We start from the raw sequence: 19,920 nt of genomic DNA, 5'->3' as shown, positions 1-19,920 counted from the left end.
CTGTTTGCAAGGTTCCACTCGGGAACAGCCGGCTGTAAAATGAGTGTCGAGATGCAACGACTCGAGAAGAGCATCCGAGGGAAAACGTGTGCGACGCGGTGTTTTTCGTTCCATCTCAATATGGGACCGAAAACTGGCGATGAGGAGCCGCAGGCCTAAGAGTTGCTCTTTTCAAGGTTGTAATTTTCGTCTTCGCGTCTAGCAATCAAGTGTGACCGTAGATCACCAGCTGCATGTGAACGGTCACAGCCAACTCTGCATGTGCGCAGCACAAACATCGGGCAAAACCTCCTTCCCTTCGTCCATTTTGAGGGTGGACGGCCCCGCTAAACAGGAGGCACAAGAAACTTCAAGATCTGAAACCCAAGACGAAAAAACGGGACGGTCTTTTTCGTCGAGAAAAAAGGACATCGAACGTCTAAAAGGGTTATCTGCTGGTCTCGAGACGGCTAGCTGCAGCCATGGCGGCAAAATGATGTATCCGCGGGCCTCCGCGTGTCTTCACTTCCTCCGGAAAGGCGATCTATGTCGGGGGGTTCGATCTCTTGCGAAGCCGGCGCTCTGTCCCAACAGCTAATGACGGGTCTCAGTTCGCGTACATCTTTCTCGTCTTACTTTTTTTCTCCGTCGTTTCCCCTCCACCTAGAACCGAGCTGGCGAGACAGAAAGGGGGGATCTTTACCGGAGAGCCGTGCGAAAACTGCGTCAACTTCTTGACATGTTGACACCACCGCGCGTCTCCACGCTCTCCCTGATCGGGACATCTGCCTACGGGAGCCAGTGAGTGCGAGGCGTGCCCGAGAGAGACCCGCAGCGCCCCATCGGGAAAATCGAAGAAGGAACAATCCTCCCCAGTGCGGTTGCTGCGCCCAACGCCATCAAGAGTCGCCGAACGCGTCGCGGACGAGTGTTGCCAGCCAAAAACAAACGGGACACTGGTTCCAGCAGCAGCAGCACTCTCCCCCCACGTAGTCGATAAAACAGCCCGGTTCGAGATCCCCGCGGCCGAGCGAGGCAAAGGTCGTACTGTGTGTCGCTGTGCTCCACCCGCAAGGAACACGGCCGGCTGGCGGGGACGGAAGATTTGACGAGGTGAGGACTCCAGGCCGTGCTCTCTCCCTCCTGAAGAATGGCGCCGCGCGACGGCAAGTGCCTGGAGATCGAGTGGATCGGGCAACAAAATGACAACGACTGCGGATTGGCATGCGTCAGGATGGTTCTGCGGTAAGCTTTGGATTGCCACGTTGTCAGGGGGGCATGCAAAAACGAAGCCCTCAGCGTTGTTCTCGGTTCCCGAAAAAGAGAAGGGCGGTGACTGCCAAACCACTCTTGCGCGCGGCTTACTTTTAATCCGCTGTTTGCTTCTTCAACTCCCTTGCAACCAAGGCAGACGTCGATCTTTTTAAAGGCGTGTCCAGATTAGGTTTTGACGCTTGTTGCAAGCGCTTCTTTTTCGCCTGCGCATCAGCGGCCTTGGCGGCACCCCCCTCGCTCACTGGGCCCCTCCGTGCCGTTTCGCGTCCGCTCGTGTGTTCCGCGATCAGAATCCTTCGACGAGCCGAGCTGCCTGCGGCGACGGGTGGGTGGGTCTCTGGAGCCCGGGAATGCAGCGCGTCTCTGGAGACGCCGAAGAACGTCCTCCACGCCGAGCGCACTTCCGTTGGCGCCCATGAAAAAGCCGGTGTCTTGAAAGGCCAGGGCGTGTGTGCCGGGGCTGGCGCAGACTCTCTCTCAGAAACAGAGGAAGTGGGCAGTTTCCACGAGTCTTCAGCGCAGAAGCCTGCGCACAGGCCGTCTGCGTTGCGCCTATCGACGCAGCAAGTTCGGCCTGTTCCCCGCCAAAGGACTCACCTGCCCGCCCAACGGCAGGTTCGTCGACTGACGCAGGATCTGAGCGACCCCGCGCACGAAGACATCCCCGCGGAGTTCGCTGGTCTCCCTTCGGACGCGACTCTCGCACAGCGACGAGAAGAGATGTGTCGCCTGTGGCAGAGACTCAACGACGGTGCCTGGACCGTCGACCTTTTCGTGCTCTTTCTGCACATGGGCCTCGGCGCCGCTTGCCTCTTTGCGACTGTGTGCGAAGGCTTCAATGCCACACACGCTCATCGGGTAGGCGTGGGCGACTCGGATTCGCGCAAGGTGAACAGGCGTGCAGAGTCTGCAGAGTGCCTCGCGCTGGAGAGTTGCTGACGGTCCAGACAGGCAGCAAGGGAACCAGTTGGCCATGCTGTTTTTTTCCGCCGATTCAGGGGTACCCGGGGCCGCGTCTGCGACTCTCTCGGCTCAGCGCCGCGCGACGCAGACTGTCGCAGGCTGACGGCCTCGCGGGGATCGAGACAGTCACGAACCAGGTTCGCTCTGTGTGTCCAGCCGTTCTACGCAGAGGCAGAGCCTGAAGAGCAGCGGCGCGTCGAGCGGCAGTTCAGCCTCGTCCGGCAAGCGGGCGGCGCAGTCTTGAACAGGTGAGGCTTTGGGCTCTCGAGTCCGTCGCCAAACGCAGAGACTTACATATTTTCAAGGGAAGGGTGGGGATGGAAGGAGGCGGAACTCAGGGCGCCAAAAAGCCGTTTCCCTGGCGAGGCGCAGAAAGTGAGCAGAGCCGTCTAAGACACGGCGCGCCTGGGGGCTCATGCCATCCTGTTGGTGTCGCGAGTTGCAGACCGTCGCTGCGCAGGACGGCCTCTTGAGACCACGTGCACCGAGAAAAGTGGGAACCCACCCGCCCCCTGCGAGAGCTGTTTTTGACTGCAGGGCTGTCGGCGCTCGGTCGCCCGGTCTACGTCAGGGAAAGAGGCGGCTTCATCGCGCGCGGGGTTTCCGAGCGGCTGGGCACCTGCACATCCCACTGGCGCGCGCGTGCTCGCTGCGTGTGCTTTGCAGGAGTTTTTCGGCCGTGGAGCTGCGCGAGTTTCTCAGTGCAGATGGAGTGATCATCTGCCTGGTGCACAGAGGGATTTTGGACGCGTATGTGTCCGTGATGAAGTCTCGGCAAGTCAGGTCGAAGCAGGAAGCGCGCGCGCTGCGTGCGCACGCGCGGCGAGCCGCAGCGGCGGCAGGCAGACTGGAGTACGAAGGTAGGGCGTCTTGCGCGATTTGGGCGTTGCGTCACCACTCGGATGTGCTCGAGACGCCGGAGTCTCTCGCGTGCTCTTCCTCGTCAAGACTTGGAGCCTGAGAGCCGACCAGCTTGTGCGTAGGGGACACGCACAACGTGACCGTCGGCCGTGAAAGATTTGAAGGTTTCGGCGAGCCGACTACCCGGTATAACTGTGCTGAGATGCTCCAGCGGTTTAGGCCTTCCGGAGGGATTCCCCGTGGGCGGAGTCTTGTCTGTGTTTTTCCTTGAGCGGCTGCGTGGCTTCGCCAGCGCTGATGCGCGCGCCGGTCCAGCTCAGAGGACACCCGAAAAAGTATGTGTTTCGGCCACGCGGTCAGTTTTTCAGTCTGCGGGTTTCCACCAGTTCCCGGCGCGTTGCCTGGTAGTGTCCCGGCGGGGGCTTGTCCTGCGTCTGAGAAAATTCTGCTGGGAATGCCCGTGGCGGTCCAAACAGAAAACGCTGGAGTCTGTGCGGACGTCCAGCGAGAAGATCTTGATAGTAAATCCTTAGTGCGTTAGAAAGACGCGGCCGCGTCAGGCATCCTGCGACATTATCTCTGCAGGACACTTCGTCGTCCTGGTCGGTTTCAGGAAGGCGGCGGAACCCTGCTCCACCTCTTCCAGTGAGTTACTTAGCTCTCGGACTCTTTCGCCGATTCACCGTGCTACGCGGGGATCCTCCACGAGGAGATCCGCAGCTGCCCCAAACGCGCACCCCTCCGGGGGGGAAGGGTGTGTAGCGGCAGGCGCTCGGAACCCCGACGTGAGCGAAACTCGAGCAGCCTGCCGTTCGCAGGGGATACAAACAGCCCAGCGGTACCAGCTGCGCCACAGACACCGGGAGGCAGGAGACAGGGAACTCACCACGGAGGCGATTCAAGGAGAAGACGGCGAGGACATCGATGCGGAGGAGTGGGACTATTTTCTCCTCGATCCTGCAGAGCCAGGCACGCAAATTGTCGACGAGGAAGTCCTGACTCTGAGCAGAAAAGCACCAGGTGAGGACAGCGCCAGGCTCTGGACGGCCCCCACGATGATCGTGAGACAGTTACCAGGTAGTCTTACGGCTTACCTGCCGCAATGTCAGGAAATATCTGGACCACATGGTTCGCGGCAGTTCCGGCTCTCTGAGGTAGTAGTCGCTTAGAATAGGCCAACAACGAGGAGTTGAATTCGTAATCTACCTTCTTGCGTAGACCTGACGCCAGTAGCTTGGGTGGGGCCCGAAGCCTGTAGCGACTGGCTGGAGACACGTGACGCCGATCTTCCAAGACTGCGCGGCAGGAGTGCGGAGGCTTGTTTTTCCATGTAATGGAATCGCAATTCTCTGGCGACAAACGCAGTTCCTTAGCCGCTGAGAAAGCAGCTGACCACTGGGTGAGTGTCGTCACAGAGTGGACATTCCTGCGAACAGAACACAGTTGCGCGTTGCGTAGATTGCGTCTGTGTCGCTGCTCTGAAGAAGCTGAACTGGTTGAAAATGTCCGTGCATGCCGGGTTGGCCGTAGTGCGTCTCCGCTTGGACAGGAACTGACGAAGATCTTCTCTTCGTCTCCACTAAAGGTTTGCTGGATGTCAAGCGCTTCCACACCGTTTTTTCCACGGCTTGAGAGGCCGCCTCGTCCTGCCAGGCAGTTAGGATGCCCGTCCAGCGACAAGAGACGAGTTGAAAAGGACTGTGTGCTGCGACATGCGTTGCAAAGGCCTTGCAGGTATGTGCGAAACGCGATACACCGTACCCCAGAGGGGGGAAATCCGGACCGTTGTTGTGTGCCGCTTTCGAGGAGCCGTCGAGGCTGCGACGCACATTTGCACATGCCAAGGTGCTCGAGTTGTGCTTCGTGGCTGTCGTGTCGTCTCTAGGAATCCGAACAGGAGACGATGCATCCGATGCCCGGTTTACTGTTTGCTGCTTCAGATCACGCACACCCACGGGACGAAGCTTCATAAAAGTGGCGACCATCCTGTAGCACCAAGCTTTCGTGGCGGCTTGCGCAGGCGACCCTTAAAGGATATTGGTTTTCGCCAGGGATGTCCGTGCCTGAACCCTGGCAGTGAAGCCGGCTTTTCGCCGGGATCATGCCTCTCTGAAGTTTGGGCGAGCAGAAAGCTCGGTTGTTCTGGACGCGTGTTTCCGGAGATTTGGGGGTGACACACACTGCCGGGGCATGCAGACACATTGCCAGGGAGAACGTCGTAACCACCGTTAACCGACAAATCCACACGCAGAGGCGGGCATCACAGGAAGAGGCGGCGCTCCGCGGATCTTTGCCGTGCTGTCTGCTTGGCCTGTGTGAAGAGGTTGCGGCGCGTCGCTTCTCGATTTCTTGTGGCTCGGATGTCAGAGTGTCCCGTGAAATAGATGTGTGGAGTTCTGCAATCCGGAAGAGTTGCAAAGACACTGTCCACAAGAACGCTGGAGCGCTTCTGTACATGTGCCGACAGCGCAGTAGCAGTCTGCGAAGATATGTCGAGAAAAAGACTGAATCGCTGCACTTGCTCTGGCCGCTCTCCTGAAGTGACTGGAGTTGTGGCGGGTGGTATTAACGGGATAGGCTTCCCCACTCCAACACGAAATTCGTGAAGAAGGCCTCCGACACAGAGGCATCAAACAGGTTTTTCGCTTTTAGAGTCGCCTCGGTCTCACTGGCTGCTGACGGACAAGATCTCCGCGCCGGGGATGAGACACGAAAGATTGCTTTTCTTTGACTTTCCTGTTCTCCACTGCGTATGGACTGTACGATAACGCTCTCAGAATTATTCCTACCGCGCGTCCCTCGCGGAATTATACTAGCATCGGAGTAAACTTACCTGGTTGCCAATACGACTGATACCAGTAAGTCCCACTTTACTCGAGAATAACTGTTTCGTAACACGATAAATCAGTCACAAAACGACTGACGCTGGGCTCCATGCTATACATGCTACAAAGAAAGTGAATCCAGGATTATCCCAAGGCTTTAAAACCAGGCTCTGCCAATAGCCAGGTGATCCTTGGCACGCATCAGTACAAGGGGAACCCCAGAGGAGGGATTGAGCAGATCTAGTAAGCGACGGAAAGTGTCTCTGATTCACCGCGTTCATGTGCGGAAAAGTATAGAGCTACAGATCCACCTGTGTCCCGGTTTTCCCTCTCTGGAGAAACATTTTCACCTGCCGTCGGAGCAACTGCCATGACTGCAGGCATGTGCAGGACTTTTTTTCCCACTTTTACATACGAACTTCGTTTCTGCTTAGAGCTTGTGTTGTGGCGGCAGCCCAAAACCGCAGAGACGTCCTCGCGAGCGAGGAGACAGGGGAAACAGAGGTGCTCAGAGAGAATTGTTTTCTCCTCAAATGTCATAGCAGTCTGATCCTGCTTCAAATCCTATCAAACTGAAAAACCAGCTGTGACAGTACGTGGATCCGCAGAGCACCAAAAGAGCTGTAGCACTGGTTTTCACGAAAGGTCGCAAGCGCAAAGAATTTGGTGTTCATAGCCAGGGAACCGGCCAAACATCGAAAAGCGACTGCAGGCGCGTGCTGCATCTTGGTAGTGTCGGAACACCCGTGGAAAACTGCATGGCTTCTCAGGCACCTAGGATTTCACCGTCGGTCTCGAATCGGACGTGGGATCTGCGCGAGACAGAAAAATGCACGCGAAGGCAATCGAAATGAGACCCTCCGTCGCAGAACAAACGACTCTCTGCCTGTTTCGATTGCTCAGCGTGAACACCGGTGGGCCGTTTTCCCGTCGTTACTCGGTCTACGCTGCCTGAGGTTCAAAGCGAGTTGATCGCCAACTAAAACTGCAATGCTTTGCACAGGACGAGACCAGTCCTACATCATTTTCTTCACCCCTGTTGCTCCTATGCGCATTTCGTTCGTTCGAGATATTCCCAGTGCAGCTCTACAGTGTGTCGTTGCCCGTCCCGCACACCGTTCGAGGCTCTGCAAAGCCGCACTCCGCATTTGTCTCCCTCTGGCTCTTTAGATTCTCACGCGCACCCCGCCTCGACACAAGAAACAAATGTTGCAGTGCTTTTCCTTACAGAAGGAACGTTTCCGAGGGCTGGATGTTGGTGACCGCTATTCTGTCGTCGCTCGCTCGGTGTCGAGAGATGACTGTCGGTACAGCGCACAGGCGAGCCACACAGCAAGACAACCACTGCAGAACTCGAAGCTATACCCACATATATATATATATATATATATATATATATATATATATATGGACAGGTCTGTGCATTTGCAGGTTGCTTAGCAGATGTAGACAATGAAATGCCTCCACCGGCCAGATACACAGATTAATACGGATAGATATCCATCTAGTGTCATGTTGGCGAACGTGCCCATAGAACCGACGTTTTTTCTGGAAGAACGTGGGAGTGTTTTCGCCTTGGAAAGTGGGTTCTGGAGACACGTCTTCAGATTTGTGGGTAAGGGAAAAGAACTGTTCTGCACTGATCTCCCTCTTACTCCGCGAAATTTTCGTTTGACGGCGATCCCAGATTTGCAGCACCAGGCCTGAAGCCGGCAGCGCGAGAAAGAGAGACCGACAGAACAAGAGAATTCGTGAGGGGAAACGAGGGACGGATGAGCACGAACTGAAACGACGGCCGCCCGTTTCAAATACGAAACACACGCACGCCGTTGCTCCTTTTAGAAGCCAACGATGTCGACCCGCTGCGGTGCGCTGATATCCACTTCCTCGCCTCGACTGCCTCATAGACATGCTTCCTCCACACGCACGACAAAGATGAAAACACAGACACGGGAATGTCCTGTACACATTTTCGCGACAGTCCGTCGACGGTAAAAGAAACGAGCCGCCCTTTCGAGTTCTTTTGGGAAGGACACAGTCACAAGCGCGCTACTCATCGGCGGTGCTCTGGAGCAGAAAGAAAACAAAGAGCAGCATTCCACGTCATTATTCTTGTCCTCTACTTTCTTCCCCGTACCTCTCTCCTTTTCTCCATCGAACTCGGCGCCCCGCGGTTGAAGCCTGAAAGAACAAACGTCACAAGACCGCACGCAGTTCGATGAAACAAAATGTTCACTGCTGTCGCCGAGAGCGCACTTCTCTTAGGTCTCTCGTCCCCTCGCCGGCGGATAAGAGACAGCCCCCACTCGTCTTGCGGGCTGCTCCCCGTCCCTTCACATGGTGACGCCTACACACAAATACACAGATGCATGTGTGTGTGTGTGTGTGTGTGCATGTCGGCGGATGCTCTGTTTTCTTTCTCGCTCCGTAGGTGTGCATTTCTCAAGACGGACAGAGGGTTGAAAAGAATCAAGTTGGCGATGTCGAAGAAACACTCTGGCAGGTCGGACAGCTCCTCCTTCATCTTCTCCTCCCGAGAAAGAGTTTGTTTCAGTTGTTCTGGAAACAAACACGAAAGCACACGCACCTATCGCCGTGCATCCCCACGCCTCCACCGCTGCGTACAGACCTATTAACACAGAGAGATGTGTAGGCACTTCATGTTCTTACGGAAGACCAAGCAGAAAGGCCTTGTCTCTTCTCGGATTTTCGGTTCCCCTCGTCTTCTTGCGCTGTCTCCCTCTTGCTTCCCAGCCCCGGTTTCTCCTTTCGTTCATCGTTCGTCCTCGCGCTTCTGGCCCGTCTCTCTTTTCCCTTCGGCCGCGTTCTTGCTTTTCGCTTCGTCCTTCTTCCTGTCGTCTGTTTGCCGTTTTTTCGTCCCTTTTCGCGCCTGCAAATTGCGGTGTCTCACCAGCAGTCAAGAACTTTGGGAGGTAAACATCGGCGAGCCGCCGCCGGTACAGCACTTGGGCGCACCACGCGGGGAGGAGGAGAAGTTGGCCGGGAGGAATTTCCTCCAACTCGAAGCCCTCGACTGCATGCAAGTCCAGCGAAGGCAGCGGCATGATCAGCTGGCAAGGAACGACGCAGAGGGAAGAGGCGCGGAACATGAGCAGAGAATCCAGTGCACTTCCAAAAGCACTCCGGCTCCTCGCCAAGAACTCCGTCGACCTGTATAAAAGAAACAAAGCGAAGTGGAGAGCCGTCAGAAGTGAGCGACGTGCGCAGTTCTTTCCACAGAGACGCAGACCCTCCTGCCACGCCACCGTGTCCGTGCATGCATCTGCCATCGAAACCGAGATTGGAGAGCATTCCGGCGTGATCGCATGACAAATACACAGCATAGCTCGCCGACAGGGAACCACGCTGGAAACCAAAGAAAGGCTGCCGGGTATACCGAAGACAGCCTCTCTAGACTGTACCACACTACCCACAGGAGTGTACTCCACACATGAATATATATATATATATACGTTATGGACGGCAAGGAACGTATCTGTGTGCGCTTGTTTTTCCTTTGCTGTTGCGTTGGCGGCCACACAGCTGGGCTGCTCTACGTCAGTCCTTACACCTGTTTACATCTGGATGCATGTCCGCATTTATATATATATATATATATATGGGTATGTGTGTATTGCTAACCTCCTTAGGGGCCAAACTTCGAGGTCGAGGGCAGCTGCCTGTGACCGTCGATCGCCGAAGACTCCACCTTGGAGGATCTTTTCGATGAGGCCTGTGGCTGTTTCCTTGCGAACGAGGGTGGCTCCGCGCAGCTCCTGGTGGCCCACGAAGATCGACGCCCGTTCGCCTCCGTTGTTTCGCGGGAGCACGAGGAAGCCGCAGCCTTCGCTGTTCTCTCTGCCGTCTTTCTCCACGTGTGGGAGAAGAGACATGTACGAGCTACCTTCGTAGGCGCAGAGGAGACGCAGCACGCCTCGGAGGCGATCGAAGGAGGCCTGGTGGATGCCGTTCGTGACTCCTGTCGGCACTCGCTGCGACTGCTCCAACTCCCACTGCACACACACACACACAACAGACACGCCCCAGACGGCAAGATCTTTTCTCCAGGATCCGGCGCACGCCTGGGAAAACGCACGACGGAATTCGCGGTGAGTGGAGAGAAAGAGTGGCAGGCGTCTCATTTCCGCGAAGAGCCGTGAAAAGAACCGAACCGCGCGCACAGGGCGTCACGAGTCGATTTCTGCACGTGCCGGTTTCTCTCGAGAGGGCCTGGACTATTCGATGCATGTTCGGTGGCGTGCAGCTGCAGTGAGAATCGAGGTGAAAGTGAGCCTTCAGATTGACCGAGAGAAGCACTCGAGGACGGCACGGGGTTGTCAGATGAGCCTTTGAGAGAGTCCAGAAGGAAGGCTTCATGCTGGCGCCCACACCTCAGCGGAACTTGGTGAGCCGTAGAGGCGCCAGGAGGGCGGTAAATGCATGCGCACAGAGGTGTACGCATGGAGACGGCATCGAGGCGTACACGCCACCTCACACACAGACCCGTCGAAAGACGTGGAGCGTGAACCAGGGAGACAGAGGCCCATGCGGGAGGCGCCATAGATCATCTCGCAAAGTATTTGTGGAGGTACACGGACACGTAGAAGGAAGAGGACGGGAAGCGGAAGTCGGGGCGGCAGGCCAGAAGCGACGACTGCGCGAAGATCGACGCAGGCGCGAGGCAACCAGGAACGCGCAGGAATAGAAAATTCAGTCCCCTACCTCCAAGACTGAATCGAGGTGCCGCTGGAGCTGGTCATCGGCGAGCAGATGGAAGCCGAGATTGCAGAGGTGCGCTGCTCCTCTCTGTCGAGTACACAGGATCCGAGCCAGCAAAATTCGAGTTGCATGCATCCTTGGCGTGAAAAGCCACGTTTGTCGTCAGTGTAGGAAGAAGGCATTTCGCCTCGAGACCGAGGGAAGTCGCGCAGCGCATTCTTCCCCCTGTGTTGTCCCCCACATGCCCGAACGCGCTTGTTCATACGGTGTTTCTCTAAACAGTTGAACCCACGTGTCTAGGCTACTTTTCAAACGTCCTTCCTTCGCTGGACACATTCGTCTTCACGTGTTCTGTTCACGAATCCAGGGGTGGATGTACACCGTCCGTGTATGGGCCCCCACTGGCATTTGCCCGGCGTTTCGCCCCGGGGGGTTCTCCAGTTTGTTCTGCGCACGTTTTTCTCCCTTTCTCGCGCTCATCGTTCCCGCGTCATTAACGCCCCTAAAAAGAAGAAAGCCGTTAAGGCGCTGCGCCCCGTCTCGCTTTTCCCGAATGTGCGTTCCACCGTGCCTTCTTACCGCAGGCAGTTCGACGAGCACAGGAAAGCACTCCTCCATAGACCGTTCGGGGGCCCGCGCCTCTTCGAGAGCGACGTCCACCGAAGCTGCGGTCGCGGTCTCTCGGCGACCAGCTCTGTTTCTGTCGTGGGAATCGGAGACACTTGATTCTCCTCTGACATTCCCTGTACTCCCGAAGGCTCCAGGCTCTGGCCGGGCGCGCGCCCGACTCCGGTCTGTTTCCTCGCCGCCCCTTTGAGGGGTGGCGGCGCCCGAGTGCACGCCCGCAGAAGACTGAGAGAGCGAAGATAATCCAGGCCCCGAGAGGGACGATGGCAAGTGAGAAGATGCACTTCCGTTGGTGTAACTCTGTTGACTAGCGCTGCCCGCGCTGTCTCCGTCCTCGCTGGGGCGCCGGCGCCGGCGCTGGAGCCCAAAAGACGCGCTGGTGGGGTTGCGCGCGGCAGTCGACCGGCTGACACTGTCGCGTCGATGACTGGACTGGGAGTGAGAAGACTGGGAAGAAACTGGCTGAGAGGACGAGGGGCGAGAAGCATCGCTTCGCGCTCCCGCGTGAGAGAAGCCGCGATCTGCGCTTCGGGGGGTCGGCTGGGATGCACCGCCTGTGTGTCGCTGCGAGGCTACGCTCCCGCGGCGGCTGTTCTGAAAAAAGAGGGAAGAGGAGGACTGGCTCTGATTTCGTTTTTTCCGCCCCGCCAAAAAGGCAAGCGGGTCATCCCCGCTCGTGCTGCGTTTCATGGTGAGCAACCCAGAGGAAAACGAGAGAAGAGCGGCTAGAAATTGGTTGCGCCCCGTGGCGACGACAGGTCAGCGCCCGAACGTCGCGGGCCAGGTCTATTCGGGTGTACGTACACCGAATTCGCACGGGGAACCTGCATCGCCCCCGAAAACGCGCGCGGCCGCAACCCGCGCAGGAAAACGGTCTCTACCGCCTCCTCGCGCAAGGCCCGCGCACCGACGAGGTCTTCATTCGTTTCAAAGAATCTCGGCAAAACCGGGAGAACGCAACAGTGGGCTGCACGGCCGCACAAAGGCGTATCTGGCTCTTCGCCTGCAAGTCAGCCCAGTGCAGCCTCTTGTCCAATCCCTGCTCGCCTCTGGGGCCCCGAGAGGCTCTGCGGTCCCTCCCTCAAACTTGAGCGGCAGGGACGAAGCCAGTTCGGGAGGCGGGCAAATGCGCTATGCGATTTGAGAGACAGAGGAGCTTCGTTTTCGCTCTCCTTCGGTTCCTCCGTTCTGGAGCCTTCGACCTACAAGTGACTTAGAGGACAGCACCCCTCCTGAGGCCGTGGCCGAGATGAAGAATCCCGGAAGAAAACCGAGTTGGGCAATATGAAGGAAAGGAAGAACTCTAGAAGCGGGAGTGCAGAGCCTAGCAAACGGGGAATCCGTAAACAGAGTGTCTTTGAAGAAACGAAAAACCCCCCGGGAGCGGCGATTTCGGCGTTCAATGGGAACCTAGATGACGGCAGGAACCACGCACCCGAGCTCGCGCGCGGCACGATGCGGAAGACGGCGCACGTCTGACGACTTCTCTCTGAAAAGAGAAGCACTTTCTCCTGGAGAGTTGGCCGTCGGTTTCTAAGAACCTACGAGCCGAAACGAACAGCAGTCAATAGTTGGAACGGGGGAACTGCTGACGACAGAGCCGCACGTACACGGAGGGCGGGATACTGGACCTTGTGATACACGAAAAGACGGAGAGAAGCAGAGACGAGGCAGACGCGGTAAAGTCTCCGTGAAGTGAGTCACTCAGCAAAGGATTTGGAGGTCGGTACGGCCGCACAACGCTGAACAAATTCTGCCAGAGAGGCCCCTAGAGGAACCGCGTGGAGGGCTCGCAGTTCATCTCGTTGACCTCATGCGTAGTCAGACGAGGAGCGGAGTGCAGAGTTTGAGGGAAGAAGAAAGCGGTCGATTCCGTTTTTTGGTGACCTTGAAGACGTCGAAAATTGAATTTTGGACCGGAGAAAAAAAAGGCCTTGAAGAAAAGAGGGGAAAGGGGCAACAGGTGAGTGTGCCTGCAGTAGACGTGTTCGATGAGGAGAGGAGAGACGGGAAGAAGGCGGGAGGGAGATATGGGAGACTGTGGGTGGCCGAGCGCAAAGACAGAAGACGGTTCGCGACAAGAAAACGACTAAGGAACTTGCTCTCTAGAATGGCGAACAATTCCTTTTTTCTTCGGTTTCGTGAACGACCTCAGAAAAGAATTTTACGTACGCGGAACCCGGGGGGTGGTGGTCAGGCAGCCAGGGGACAGCAGAGGGGGGTTGTGTGAGTCTGAACTCCTGCTTCTACACAGGAAGAAAACAAGACAAACGGCCGCAAACGAGCGCCTCTCACACAACGAACGGAACGTCCAAGACGCGAGGCAAAACCAAAAAACACGGGGCAGCCCTCGGAAAGGCCGAAGTCTAACCGAAGCTCCACGTTCGCCACTCGTGTGGAGGGTAAGAACCTGGGCAAAATGTGGAAGACACGGAGAGAAGACCCCCCTTCATCTAGATGACGCTGCTTCTTCCCTGCTCGCTTCCTCGTCGGCAGGCGAAAACCCGGGTGTGCATGCACGGAGACGTGCGATCCACGAAACACGACCACCCCATGCAGAAGACACTCGGGGCACACCTGTCTTCGGACCTGCCTACCGTACCAAAGACGAGTCCTTTCGCGGACCATTTCCGTAGCAAATCTGCAAGGGCGTGTGAAGAGAGGGAAAACGTCGGATGGACTCGGGGGGCGTCTAGCTCGCCAGACGGGACCGCCCATCTGTGTGCCAGTCCGCACGCCCAGTGCCCGTTTTGGGGGAGCGTACGACTATAGTCACGAATGCCAGAAAGCGAATGCTAAACGGAAACGATCTGAATGTTTGCTTCCCACCACAAGAGGGTGACAAGTGGAAACAGTTCATGGAGGCTCGGTGTAACTGAAGGGGGAGAGCGTTCCGGCACGTCACTCTCACCGTTGCCGCCGCCGACTCTCCTGGTAAGCCGAAGCAGCGCGCAGCCTTTCGCCGCACAAGACGTTCTGTTCAACCATAGACTTGGAAGTTTCCTATCTCAAGGAACGGAACGTCTGTCTGTTTGTTGTGCCTCAAAATGAAATGGCGCCAAATAGGAATGAGTCATATGGTCTCGATGTGGCCACAGGGACGTTTGATCCGCACCACTGTTCGCCGAGCTGCAAAAGTTTTCGGCTGCCGTTGCACACACCGGAAAACCCACGGAGAATTTTACTGGCCTATTTTCACTTCTTGTGAGGTCCAGTCACACAATTCAGTGCCCTCTGAGCAATACAGAGGATGTTGCCACGTTTGAAATGACTTCACCGCAGCAGTTGGACTCTTTGTTTGCGAATCGATACCACATGGCCGCGTGAAGCTGCGCCATGTCGTCTCGGTAGTATCAGCAACTGTAACTCGCGTATTCTTCTTCAGACGTCAGCTACTGTGTGTGACAGCGATCTATGTCGTTTACAGTTGCCGTTCAGAAAATTATGAAAACATCGACATGGCTATCATCGGCGCGATTGCACGGGAGGCCCAGTAACCTCGGTAAGGAAGAACTGCGTCGCCTCACACGTCTCCCAGGATATCCCTTCGATTGTGTGGTTCCTTTCGCACACACACATAAGTACGGAATTCAGTGTAGCTTTTCACCGTCTTTGCCGCCGTTCGTGCCGTCTCTTCTTCAGAACGGAAGAAGGAGAGGTCGGGCGCTACCGCGGACCCCCGATATATATCCGGGAATCATGAACGCTAGAAGCAGCATGTTTAAGAAAACCCCTTTGTATGAAGATGGAACAACAGAAATGCTCCTTGGAGGGAGTCCTGGAAGGTAACATCGTGGAAGCGAACCTCGAGCGTATGAGCCAGGTAGTGGGACAACTCAAGCGTAGAAACCGCATGACAGATGGCACACTCCTCTTTGTTTCGATTTCCCCCTTGTCTCGACCACGGATTACATTTAATTGCGCGAGGGAACCCCCGCACACACGGATAGTCCGCCACAATGGGGTAAGGAAATGTTCTGAGCCTCTACGGGTACATTCGACTCCTGTCGCATACGTATACTCACGGCATTCTCAGATGCTTTTCGACTTGGCTGCCAGATTTTGTACTCACTCTTGATGGCCGTGTACACGCCCGCATTGAATGGTCAGCAGGCGACGAGCTGTGCAAAAAAAAAATTCGCTGAGTTGCTGCCTAAGCACCGCGGTGTGATCCCTGATTCCGAGGAGGAAAAAAAGATAGAGAAGAACGGCATCGACTGACGACCAGGGACTTTCTACATTCACGCTCTCACGAACGACATTGTGCGTGATGCATGTGAAAAAAGTATTCTATACTCCAGTGCTTGCCATTGATTTCAATCAGGGTCGATTTCTTCCACAAAGACGCAAGTGCAATTCCTTTTACCGTGCCGTTGAGAAGAGAGTGTCGCGTCCTGGAAAACACGACAGTCTCAGTCCAGCAAGCGCGGAACAACAATTGTCCGTTTTTGAAAAGGTGGTTCTTGCAGTGCTTGTAGGAAAGTACCACACACCACTTACCTTCCATTTTTGGCGTCGCAAGCACAGTTCCGCAAAGAACTACACACGCACTTTGCGATTGCCACCACCCAAAATTCCAAATTCAGAGACCGCCTGCGATATTAGCTGTAGGCCCAGTCCCCGGTTCAGAGCAGGAGAGCGCCCCTTTTCGGCATCACACATTTCGTATGCGGGCGGTTTCAAGGTCATTTGCGAGATCGCGAACGGAGCACTGGGCTACAGCTTTCCGGGCGACTGTTAGACAAGACGCCGCGCCGAAAAAAAAGTTACTCTTTCCCTTCCGCTGGTGACTTGGATCTGCCACCGTCACAGTCCCTTGCACCAAGGCACTTCTCAAAAGGATGACCACGGTTAGAACACCCCAGGCTGCTTACTTTTTGTGACGACCGGGACAGGGTACCACGAAGTGCTGATCGAGGTGCGATGCGTAGTTGGTTGGCGCGCGGTGAGAAGACGAGCACATACAGATTGTGTTTTTTTGTGTCTCCGTGGAGCTCTACATTCCACTCTGCCCCCAATATATTCGTCTTTCCCTGTTTTCTCCATTCGTCTCCTCTCCGCGGTGACTGCACGATGCCTCACCGACGGAGTCAACCCAGGCGGAAGGGGGCCGTCCGCACGGCTGCGACGGTGGCGGCGGCGCTGTTGTTTGGCCCAATTCGAGCTGAGGCATACATCTACTCGTAAGTCACCTGACATCTCGTTTCCTCCTTTCCCTGGAAGCCTGCGGCCGCCTTCCTTTGCATTTGGGAAACAAAAATGATAAACGCTTTCATTCAACGAGGAGGGATCTCAGCAGCTATCTCTGCTTTGCCGTCTCGTCTCCAGCTGCAGCCGTCTCCATTCTTGCCCTTTTGTGGCCGCAGCGAAACAGTCGACATACCCTCCGAGGAACGGGGTTTGAAATGCATCCCAGCGTTGGGCCAAGCTTTCCAAATATGTGCTGTTGCTGTGCAGAGTTGAGTGGAAACGCAGACAACCACAGACTCGTAGAGCCAGAGAAATGCTCTCAGGCTTGGCTGTTCGTCGGCCGCAGGCTGTGGTGTTTACTGGAAAGCTTTCCACGACAACTCAAGATATTTAAGTGTTTTTTCACGACTGCGCCAACGTAGAATATTTGGCATGAGAGAGAGTGGAAGAAGACATGGTACCAATGCAGTGCTGCCTGTGTATGCAGCGAGGGCGTAGAACTCCGCCGGCACGATATGGACATGACGCCGTATGTAGGAAACAACGCTGAGCCTCGTAAGGTCTTTCCATCGTGTTCTGAGGTTCCCACTCACAGGAGCAGGCTGAGGCCCCCATGCTGCACCGTTTGTTGTAGCCTTGGCCGCTGATGGATGCTGACAGGGTACGTGACGCGGCGTGGGGAGGTTCGACTATCAGGCTGAGTCTAACATTTCGTGCTCTCTATGGCATAACTGCAGGAAACGCATGCCTGCCGTTGAGAGAGGCAGCCGGGGCTAAGGACGCATTTGCTTGTCGCGTTGTTTTCTGCTCGCAGAGGTTTGTTTTGAGCCAGACGTTGAGTATGTGGAGCACACCAACCTGGCAATTGAAGGAGGCCATGTTCAGTCCCCGTCACAATGCCAAGATCTCTGCCAACGCTATGAAGACTGCCATTTTTGGACGTGGGACGCAGTTAAGAAGAATTGCTACTTGAAGAACTCCACCGCCCTCTTTAGTCGGCAGAAAAATTTCGACACACGGAACAAAATAAGCGGACCAAAATGGTGTATGATGCCACATCCTCTGCGGTGCTACGAAGTTGACGTCTCTTACGAAGGATATGAGGTCACCAGAACTCCCCTAACGAACATCCGGAGTGTTCTGGACTGCCACCGAGCCTGCATTGAAATGGAAGAATGCCGTTACTGGACATGGACTGCGGACTCGCAGACGTGTCAACTGAAGAGTGCGAACGCCCTTCGGGGTTGGCGCCGAGCCTTCGACACGATCGGAAAAATATCAGGAATGAAGAACTGCGGTGGGTGATCAAGAAAGTGAATGGCTTTCTGCCTTCTGTAAAGATGGGAATCCGTTTCAGCTAATGTACCTGTTCATTTGGAGAAGAAGGTTTGCGCGTTTACACTGCGACTCTGCCGCAACGGAACTTTTAGCAGTTCACATCTCCACACTACACATCGCCTCCCCTCCCGTAGACAGAAAGCCTTGGCTGACTTTCTAGTGGAAAGATCTGTTTTCCACTACCATCAGTCGAGAGTTCCGCGATGTAATACGCTAACAACAGCACAGAATCCGCCCTGGTGTTATTTTTTTGCGACCAGCGCAACCCTCGTGTGCCCGTCCTAAATGCTGGACTGTAGACACCTCTGCCAGCACGCTTCGCACGACTACCAACACCAAGTGCTTTTATATCAGCAAGCGTCTCTTGTTTCTAAGGGAACCTCCGGAGATCATGTTTAAGCGACTCAGGGCTGGTTCCACGGCATCCGGGCTGAATCGTGGCACGGACACTGTCGTTTTCCTCTCACGTTTACCTTCTTACTGCCTGGTGTCGTAGCCTGATAGATCTGCCTGTAGACATCTACGAATGTGGAACTCGCGACATCTTCTGATGCCCAATGGTTTCCCGTTGCTTGCAGGTGTGTGTACGGAACTCGGGACGGACTACTACGGGCACGACGTCCGGCGCGTGGAAACAAAGAACGTTGTCAGCTCAGAGCAATGCCGCGACATGTGCATTAAGGACGTCAACTGTTTCTTTTGGACATGGGCGTCGGACTGGAAAAACTGCTACCTGAAGGGGGCGAACGCGTTGGAAGCGTGGCGCCGGGACAATTCGACGCGGTCCTTAATCTCCGGGTCTAAGTTCTGCCCAATGGATCGCGATCTTCGCCTTGCTTCTCTTGCAGAAAGCCCCTTTATCTATCCTGCGTTCTATGTGCATAATCCCCCTCCATGTTACGAGGTCGGAGTGGATTACGCTGGACACGACCTCGAGACAGTCGATGACGACACAGTGCTCTCCGTCCAGGACTGCCAGCAACGATGCCAAACGCGAGAGGGCTGCGTCTACTTTACTTTCGATACAACCAGCAAAGTCTGCTACTTGAAGGGTGGAGGCGCGCTCCATGACTGGACCAAGAACGACACCACTGAGCATTTGATCTCGGGGCCGAAGGACTGCTCCTGTTCTGCGCTTTCGTAGTTTCAGGGCGTACCGCCCTGCCGGACTCGCGTGAACTGCCGTGCAATTTCCCGTCCTACGCCTCGACTCTCATTCGGTTTTAAAAAGCACTGCCATAGCATCGCTTTTCTCTGTTTCTCTCGTTAATTTGCACGCAAAACTATTTTGCGCGACTATGACGTTGAAGCCAAAACAGAGGGCTGAGAGGACCCTGGTGTCTCCGGCGTGCTTTCAGCTGCAGGAGGGCAAACCACGTTGTCGTCCGACTACTGGCAAGGCGCCGACGTAGTTTCCGGAACCTCTGCTGGACGCCAAAGAATTTTTTTGTGACGTTTTCTGCTCGCCAGGCAAACACATGTCTTCCGAGGTTGAAGGATTTATATCCCGAGCTGGAGGGTCTGACACCGTTGAGCAACGGTTAAGCACCTGCGTGTGTACAGTTCACTGCAGACGTACCGAAACGGTCGCGCTTTGAAAAACGTTCTCAGATTCTGCCCGGCACACGCGAATGTAGACGACCAGCACTGACCCACTTGGTGGCAACCTCTTCCTGACGCGAGAAGTCCGCGTTTCACTGCAGCTCTAACTAGACCCTGCCGCACTGGACAGCAAGTCCGCTTCTCGGCTGGGGGGTTTGGTTTGGGTACAGCAGCCCAAGTACTCAGGTATGCGCCTCAAGTTCAACTGATCGTAGATGCACAGGCGCCTTGCAATGAACACCATTACCCTTGTGACTCCTGCATAGCAGCTGAAGTGATTCAAATGCTTGCGTGAAAACAAGGGAACGGGGTTCAACGCAAACAAACCCGCGAAGAGCGGGATAGTGCCCTCAAAGACAAAAGGAGGGGCAATTTGTCGCGACCGGGTGGGTAGAAATGTCCTGAACCATGACAGCCTTAAGGAGCGCTAACGGGCCCGAGTTGCTGACATGAGTGCAACAAAGCTGAGCATTTCCGGCCTTTTTGTCCACGCCGCGCTGTCACCCGACCTTGGAAAATGACGCCTCATACCGCTCTGCGA

General features: G+C 55.6%; 3 protein-coding genes across 3 annotated transcripts; 2 read left to right on the top strand and 1 right to left on the bottom strand.

The window, feature by feature from the left end:
- Window positions 1-1,129: 1,129 nt before the first annotated feature.
- Window positions 1,130-4,710, top strand: NCLIV_014320 (conserved hypothetical protein; the record flags this gene model as incomplete). The annotated part of the gene is made up of 6 exons (XM_003881622.1): window positions 1,130-1,224; window positions 1,545-2,112; window positions 2,374-2,465; window positions 2,884-3,077; window positions 3,664-4,098; window positions 4,628-4,710. 6 exons carry the CDS (start codon window positions 1,130-1,132, stop codon window positions 4,708-4,710), a joined length of 1,467 nt encoding a protein of 488 aa, XP_003881671.1.
- A 1,959-nt stretch (window positions 4,711-6,669) lies between these two features.
- NCLIV_014310 (conserved hypothetical protein) lies at window positions 6,670-11,939 on the bottom strand (the record flags this gene model as incomplete). The annotated part of the gene is made up of 9 exons (XM_003881621.1): window positions 6,670-6,715; window positions 7,132-7,204; window positions 7,559-7,606; window positions 8,041-8,084; window positions 8,357-8,462; window positions 8,815-9,074; window positions 9,546-9,916; window positions 10,626-10,709; window positions 11,202-11,939. The coding sequence occupies 9 exons, from the start codon at window positions 11,937-11,939 to the stop codon at window positions 6,670-6,672; spliced, it is 1,770 nt and encodes a 589-aa protein (XP_003881670.1).
- A 4,383-nt stretch (window positions 11,940-16,322) lies between these two features.
- NCLIV_014300 (putative PAN domain-containing protein) lies at window positions 16,323-18,921 on the top strand (the record flags this gene model as incomplete). Its single annotated transcript, XM_003881620.1, has 4 exons — window positions 16,323-16,432; window positions 16,927-16,994; window positions 17,254-17,736; window positions 18,356-18,921. The coding sequence occupies 4 exons, from the start codon at window positions 16,323-16,325 to the stop codon at window positions 18,919-18,921; spliced, it is 1,227 nt and encodes a 408-aa protein (XP_003881669.1).
- Window positions 18,922-19,920: the final 999 nt, after the last annotated feature.

This window comes from Neospora caninum, chromosome V (genome assembly GCF_000208865.1).
Source record: "Neospora caninum Liverpool complete genome, chromosome V".
Lineage (NCBI taxonomy): Eukaryota > Apicomplexa > Conoidasida > Eucoccidiorida > Sarcocystidae > Neospora > Neospora caninum.
This window is presented reverse-complemented; position numbering and strand designations above follow the sequence as displayed.